This window comes from Octodon degus, unplaced genomic scaffold, assembly GCF_000260255.1.
Source record: "Octodon degus isolate 3935 unplaced genomic scaffold, OctDeg1.0 scaffold00091, whole genome shotgun sequence".
Classification (NCBI taxonomy): Eukaryota; Metazoa; Chordata; class Mammalia; order Rodentia; family Octodontidae; genus Octodon; species Octodon degus.
Window position 1 is genome coordinate 10,506,796 of NW_004524667.1, and position 8,412 is coordinate 10,515,207.

Here is an 8,412-nt window from a genome sequence, read left to right on the forward strand (position 1 = left end):
GCAATGGACGAACCAAAACCACCAAGTAAATCATTGTTATTGCACAATACATGAGGACCTGGAACTTTCCAAAAGCTTTAAAAAATTAAAAAATGGAATTATTTTTGACATTTCCTGACACCTGCATTAATACTGTATGACTAATAAAAGCATGTCAGTTGCGTGGACTGAACCAGCGATCAACATGCGCCCAGAATGCACACAAGTAAAAATGCAGTAAAAGGAAGTAGTCTTCATTGCCTATAGGTCACTTCCAGTCAAAGGTTAAAGTTCAAAGACTGAATGATCAAAGTGCTCATTTTCTCAGTAGGACTATCTTCTGCTAGGAGGATGAGAACAGTGGCATCAACAAGTATCATCTTTAAGAAAAGGAGAAAAAAGATAATTAAAAAGTCAAGCATGCATAAGTAAAATCTACAAGTTAGTCTAATATAGAAATAATTTCAAGTAGCAAGAAAAACTCGTATGACTTGCCTCCCCCAACCTTGCATATAAAAAATCCAAACCATGTTCAATTATATAGTCAAAAACATATCAACTTTTATCCTTTCAAAGAAATAGTTCACAAAAACCTTAAAATAATATATTATTAGTATATTAGTTGTATTTAAAATAAACAAATATGATGTTAGCATACACTCAAGATGTATCACTTCTAAGATAATTCTTTTATGAGTAACAACTTGAAACTGTAATGAGACAAGCATTAAAGCTCCCAACCTATAATTCTATGCTATTTATGATTAAATATTCAAATCAGTCAATAGAAGTTACTAATTTTCCTTTAGAAAGTAAGTTTTGGGGATGGGGGTACAGCTCAGCAGCACAGCGCCTGCTTGAGAAGCACAAGGTCCTGAGTTAGACTCCCAGTAACACACACACACACACCAAAAAAAAAAAAAAAAAGAAGTAAGTTTTCATCAATTATAGATACATATGCAGAAGTCATTTAAAACTCCCACAAAATTGTTTCATAGTACCTTCTGGTAGCCTTGGTACATTTTATTTATATAACCAACTTTTTAGGTTCCTAAAATATAACTGAAGAATTTGAAGACTAGTTACTTTTCAGAGAGAAGTTTCAGTAAGTATCAAGAGTAATGACAATTACCCGAGATTATGAAAACTCAAGAAATCAAAAAAATACTCATCAAAATATTTTTTTCAGGGGTGGAGACAGAGCCCAAAACCTTTGCACTGAGCTATATCCCTAGTCCTCTTTATTTTTTACTTTGAGACAAGGTCTCAGCAAGTGACTAAGTTACACTAGGCTTGCACTTGAAATCCACCTGCTTCAGCATCCCAGAGTGCTGGGATTACAGGCATGAGCTACCAGGCCTGCCTTAGCCAAAAGTTTCTACAAGCTATTCCACATCAGGATTGACATACTGCTAAAAAAAAATTTCCCATCTATAATAACTAAATAAGAATAAAAACCCAGTAAAGTTTGACTTCTGTGCTAGGGAAACTCACGGTGCATTCCGTGACCCTATAATGAAAGTGTCATCTAAAGAGAGAAACAGACACTTTGAAATTAAATAAAAAAACTAAGGGTACAGGTCAGTATTAGAACATTTGTCTACTATGTCTGAGGCCTTAGATTCATCCTCTGCACCTCAGGGAAGAAAGTTCCATTTCATGCTGAGAGTCTAACTCAATGAAGGGAGGCTGCAGATTTGGCTCAGCAGTAGGTAGAATGCTTGCCTAGCAAGCTGGAAGCCCTGGGTTCAGTCCTTGGCACCAAAAACAAAAACTGAAAAAAAAAAAAACTCCCCTAAATCAATGAAGAAGCATGTTTAGTATGCATGAGTCCTGGATTCAATGGCCAGCATCAAAATTATTATTATTATTATTTTATTTTTTTGCAGAACCGGGGATTGAACTCAGGCCTCAGGCCCTTGCGCCTATTGTACTGAGCTATCTCCCCATCCTCCTCAGCATCAAAATTAAAAAGCAAAATCTAATTCATTACAGTCCTTTACATAAATAAAAATGACTATGCTTAAGAAGAAAATGAATAGTGCATATTCTCTAAATTTCATGTGAAAGTTGCTGTTTCATAAATTACTGTGGCATCAGAGTGTGGTGGCATACACCTGTAAATCCCAGCACTTGGGACGCTGAGGCAGGAGAATTGTTGCAAGTTTGAGGCCAGCCTGGGCTACAAAGTGAGTTCAAGGCCAACCTGAATTGCATATTGAAATTCTGTCTCAAAAAAAAAATAAATTACTGTGGCACCTAGAATAAAGACCTATTTGAGGTGTGGGGCACGGGGATGGGGGAATGTCTATAATCCCAGCTATTCAGGAAGAGGAAACAAGAAGATCCCACGTTTGAGGCTAACCTGGGCAAAAAAAGAAGAAAGAAAAGGATAGAAGAGGGAAAGAAAGATGGAAGGGACATGGGATGGACAAAGAACAAACTTGAAAATATAAAAATTCTCAGACTTTCTTTTTGTATTTAGGACAGGGTATACAGGGTGAACAGGGTCTCACTGCATAGATAGGACTTGTAGTGATCCTGTTTATAGCCTCCCAAGTGCTGGGATTAAAGGCATGCACCACCACACTGTCTCAATCACCCAGTCTCAATCACCGTCTCAGTGTGCCCCAGGGGTGGGGTCCCTGGGGTCGGCACAGCAGGCCAGGGGATCCAACTCCCAGACCTTGCATCTGCCTAAGCAGGTGCTTTAATCCACTGAGCTATTTGGCCAGCCCAAAAATATAAAAATTCTTAAAACATCAGCTCTCCAACAGAATTCTAGGGTCTCTAAAACTAATATTATAATCTCACATAAATCTTTAATCTAAAAAGATGGTACTAAATTTTACCTAATATGTCAACCTATGACATAAACTTTAGAGTGATGCTGGATAACAATGTATATAGTAAGAAAAGTGACAAAATTCATTGGGAAAACAATGTTAACTAAGTAATCATGAAAAACATGTATTTACAAAGGTATCTTTGCTATGTGGTAGATAAGTGTCTATTTATTAAGACTTCATTCAGAAAGTTTTCATCAGTGCAGTCCTCTGCAGAATGTGGTATCAAAATGATTAGAAACTCTCCATAACACTATTATTCATATCTCAATCTATCTTGGGTCAGATGTGAAAAGAGATTTAGGACTGAAATGAATACGCTGTATGGATTTAGGACTGCTTTGAACACCGTAGTTGGGGAAATCGAACTAACTAAATTCTAAAGATGGTGTTCAGTGATCTACTCTGATAGCATGACTCATATAGACTTCTCATTCCAAATCCATGGTATCAAAAGTAATTGCCAATCTATAAATAAACTCCATACTTAGGTAGGAGGACAAGTATAAGTCAAAGCCATAGTCATTGTGATGGCTTCTATCTAAACATCCCACCAAAGCCTCATGTAGGCACAGGTGGAAATTTTCAGAGGTGGCTGGATCTAGAGTGTGTGATGCTGGGATTAAGGATGTGAAGGTAGGATTGATTCATGGTATAATGGTAGGATTAAAGGTGGGTAGACTAGTAAAATGTAAGGGATAGAAAGCTGCAGCTGTCCCATGTATGCTGCCTTCTGCATGCTCTGCCTTCGAGCCAGCTACAAACTATGAAGTACAATAAACCTGTTCTCCTTCAACTCTGGGTGTCAGGCATTCTGTATCAGTAACATAAAAAGTAACGTAAAAAGTAACGAAGACAGAATTTGGTATCAAGCGTGGGCCTTTGATGTAACTACAGCTGACAACATAGCTTGCAAGCCTTCGCAAGTGGCTTGTGGGAAGAATTTGGATAGGCCTGGAGATGCAACTGAAGAAGCGGTCCTGAAATGCCTTAAACTGTACTTGATATGTTAAGTTGTATTTCTGATCAGAGTTCAGAAAACCAAAAGGTGGAAAGAAATGCTGCCAATGAAAACCAGGCTCAGGAAGCTTCTGCTAGGAACAAGGACTGCACTGGCTGGTGGACTCCAGACAATACGTGTTGTGGTTTGGTACGAAGCTTTTCTGTTTTGCTTATGTCCAGAGACTGTGGCTAAGACTGAGAGTAAGCGGTGAACTAATTAATCTGGCAGAAGAAATTTCTAGATAGTCTAAAGTTAAGGCAGTGGCACGGCTACTGTTGGGGGCTTTTAGCCAAATATATGTTGAGAATCAAGAGCAAAGGGCACAGCAGAATGATTTAAAATATGAAGATGGCCAGAAAGGAAGCTCAATAAATCTGTGGACTACAAAGATAGAGCAGAGAACTTCACTGCTGAGAAAAAAACAGGATAATGGAAAAGATGGCCTGAGAACATCACAAGAAGCAGCAGGACTCCAGCCTACACAGTGCTCGGGTTGCAAAGGCAAAGAATTTACTTTGAGAAGAGAGCCCCAAAGCAATGTGTTCCAGAATGGTAGTGGTTTAGAGAATCTATCCTGTAGGACTCAGTTTAAAATGCTCAGTCAGTTAGGCACTTGAACCCTGTACCACCCTTGTTGTCATCCATGAATGCTGGTTTTAGGCATATGCAAAATACAAGTATTATAGAGTAAGGAAGGCTTCTATCTAGATTTCAGAAGAAGGCCTGGAAGGCCAGGCAGTATACCACTGCAAGAGCAGAGTGTGATGCTGTTGTGTGTGAAGGGACAGAAGAGGTTCCAGAAGGTTAGAGAAGCCACATAGATTGTCTGAGGAAAGCTGCAACAAGTGAGCAAAGCTGGCCCAAAAGAGAAGTCCTAGGAGGAACAACCATCAACACTGCTCTAGAGCAGAGTCATCCTAGCCCTTAGGAGTTCACATCTGGCCAGAGACTGCCTGGGATGCTGGACATGAATCTATAAGGACTTAAAATTTTCCCTGCTCGAGTTTGAACTTGCTTTGGTTCCATTACTTGCTATATTACTATTTGGAATGGGACTATTTATCTGGTGCACTACATGTTGTAAGTGTTTAACTTTCTTTTCACTTGTACAAAAGCTCACAGATAAGAGTATGCCTCAAGTATCAAGGGAGAATTTGGACTTGGACTTACTACTTGTTTTGTTTTGGCAGAACTGGGGATTGAACTCAGGCCCTTGTGCTTGCTAGGCAAGCACTTATTCTACTGAGCTATCTCCCCAGTCCTTAAACTTATTAGTAATGATGAAACTGTCAGGACTTTGGCATCTCTTAAGAGATGGACTAAATGTGTTTTGCATGATGTGCATGAGTCTTTGGGGGCCCAGGGGTGAAATATTATGGCTTGTATAGATGTACCCCCCCTACGAAAGCCTCATGTAGTCACAGGTGAAGTTTTTTGGAGGTGGCTAGATCCAGACTGCATGATGCCAGAATTAAGGATATAACATCTGGATTGGTTCAAAGTGTGAAGCTACAATTAAGGTTGCTCCCAATCTGAATGTCAAGGGTACCTGCCCTAAAGGCAGGTGGCCTGGACAGAATGCAGGGATCAGAAAGCGGGCTGCTGGGGCCAGGGAGATGGCTCAGCAGAATAAGTGCTTGCCTGACAAGTGCAAGGGTCCGAGTTCAATCCCTGGTTCTACCAAAAAAAAAAAAAAAAAAAAGAAAGAAAGTGGGCTGCTGACATCACTTGACACTTGCTGCTACTGCTGCTGGTCTTCTGCTGCCTCCTGCCTGCTCTATGATGCCCCCTCTGCATACCAACCTACCTTTGAGCCAGCCAATTATAGACTCAAACCTTTACAAACTGGGCTACAGAAAACTTTTACAAGAACCTGGGTTCGATCCCCGGTACCACATGCCATGCCAGTCCCAGGCACATGAAACTGCATGCGGTAGGGCATGCCTATAATCCCTTGAGAGCTTGTTTGGAGGTTCTAGCTTGTTTGGAGCACAACTACTTGTATCCTTGGCTGATCAAACAGTCCTCCCCTATTGAGTGTAGCTGTCTTCTTCAACCAAGCCTGCAGCTTCAGGAAGGATGCACATGGAGTGCTGAGGGAGGAAGGGGACACCACCTAGCCAGCAAGATTAGCCAAATCAATCTTGGTAGTTAGTGGGGTAACAGATGTCCCTCACAACCAACCTTTTCTCTAATTTTGGGTGATGGATATTTTGTCCCAGCAATAAGAAAAGTGACCAAAACGATGATCCTTTTCTAAATGAAAAGGCCATAACAAAGAGACAAAAATTCATCATAAATGGAAAGAATATAGTTTGCTAGTTAGATGAAAAGATTCCTCAATATTAGAATTGATACAAACAAGGTATAATAAGCCCATTTTGAGTAAAAACAGCATAGATCTATATATAAATTATAAAAGACCATAATATTCTTAACTTCTTGGCTAAAATATTTGTGGCAAGATAATAACTTCAAAAAGAAAACCCTCAATTAACCATTTCAAACTTCTCTAGAACTAAAGAAGCCCCTACTAAAATTACACTTTGAAATATACAAATAACCAGTTCCAAAAACCATGACGTCTACCATGACTAATCTGATTGGGCTTTTGGGAAACATGAATAAGAGAAAATTGTATTAAGAGGAAGATCATTATGTTTTCCTCAGATTGCCAAAATCATCACAGTATGCTGGGACATCTTCTTGGATAGTCCCAAGGACAGAGACTAAAAGAAAAAAAAAACATAGTAACCTTGGCCCCAGTTGCTATAAAATGGGATGCTGCCACCAAGAAAGAATATTTACAGTTATATTTTGTCTATCAAGAGTTTGAGGAATTAAAACTTTCCCCTGACAAAATGATGCCAGAAGAGCTGGAAAGATAGCTCAGCAGTTCTAAGCACCTGTCTGGCAAACACAAAGATGCGGTTTCAATCCCTGGTACCACACACCACTCCAATCCCAGGTGCTTATGAAACTGGACGCAGTAGTGCATGCCTATAATTCCAGAGCTGAGGAGGCTGAGATAGGAGGATCACTATGAGTCCAAGCTGCATAGCAAGACCCTGTACCAATAAATAAATACAATTAAAAAAACAAACAAACAAAAATAATAATTCAAGACAAATCTGGCAGGAAGCAGGAGACACAAAATATTAAACAGAATAAAATTTGGATTCAGGAACTAAATGCATTAAAACCATAAAAGAATGAATAAAAAAGGTGACAATTGGGGCCGGGGAGATGGCTCAGTGGAATAAGCACTTCCCTGGCAAGCGCAAGGCCCTGAGTTCAATCCCCAGTTCCGCAAAAAAAAAAAAAAAAGGTGACAATTATTACAGATAAGCTATAAAGCAGGGAGAAAAAGAGTTTGATACTATTTTTCAATTTTATCTTCCCCTCTTATACTCTTTATAATTTCTAAGAAAGCTCTAGCTAGACAAAAATATAATAGAGTCCATGGCATTTTGTTTTTTTTTTTTTTGAGACAGGGTCTCTCAAAATAGCCCAAACTAGCTTCAATTTGCAATCCTACCTCCACTATCCAAGTGCTGGAATTACAGGTGTGTGTCACCACACCTGTCTCTGATCCAGTTATAAAAAGATTTTATTCTACTTCCCAAATTACAGATTTATCAGTTTGTTAGATAAGCTATCCAAACACTCTACCAATTTACTTAACCCTAGGTTTCTGAAGCCAATACTCAACAGTAGTCTTAGCTAGAATTTATAGCTGAACATTTTTTACCATTTTAAAGAGAGTGCTTCAAGAAACATAGATCTGTACTCCCCTCTATGGAAAGCAATGACTTATTAAACTAAATTGAATATTCTTAATATTGACTCCAGAAAAAAGTCATTATTAATAAATTACATTCTATTCTAAATCTAAATTACTAAACTATTTTTATGGTCTAACAAAAAGACATTCTGTGCCTTTACAAAGAATTATGCTTGGTGGAGTAGTGCATTCCTATAGATCCCAGGACTTGGAAGACTGACACAAGAGGATCGCACCAAGTTCAAAGCAAAACCTGGGGTACATATTGAGTTTAACACCAGCTGGAACTATATAGTAAGACTCTGTCTCAAAATACAAACAGACATACCACAGCAAAATATGTGCACCCATGTTTATAGCAGCTCAATTTATAATAGCTAAACCTTGGATACAACCCAAATGTCCCTAAGGAATAGATTAAAAGAAGATGAGGGTATGAGTACTACTTAGCCATAAAGAAAGAGGAATTTGAGATTCTTATAGGCAAATGGATGCAACCCAAGACCATACTCAAAAGTGAAGTAAACCAGATCTACATGTCTAAACATTGTATTGTCTCATTAGAGTGAGAAACTGAATGAGTAAATAAGACCGAAAAGGTACAAAAGATATGGTGAATTGGGAAGAAATTGTTCAAAAGAAAAGACAAACTGTGATGGGGGAAAGGAAAAAGAACACAAAAAGAAAAAATATATATATATAGGGGCTGGGGAGATGGCTCAGTAGAATAAGTGCTTCCCTGGCAAGCACAAGGGTCTGAATTCAATCCCCAGTTCTGCCAAAAAAAAGAAAGAAAAGAA

The 8,412-nt window shown here is 38.8% G+C and overlaps 1 protein-coding gene across 2 annotated transcripts in view; it reads right to left on the reverse strand.

The window, feature by feature from the left end:
- Window positions 1–8,412, reverse strand: part of Ube2w (ubiquitin conjugating enzyme E2 W) — a 79,254-nt gene that overhangs the window by 5,530 nt on the left and 65,312 nt on the right. The window contains exon 6 of one of the 2 annotated variants that reach the window (XM_004637554.2): window positions 1–359. The exons of the other annotated variant lie outside the window; for it this stretch is intronic. Within the exon in view, the coding sequence (XP_004637611.1) occupies window positions 346–359 (14 nt within the window). The 3' untranslated portion in view covers window positions 1–345. The remainder of the gene's footprint in view (window positions 360–8,412) is intronic. 2 annotated transcript variants of the gene reach the window in all.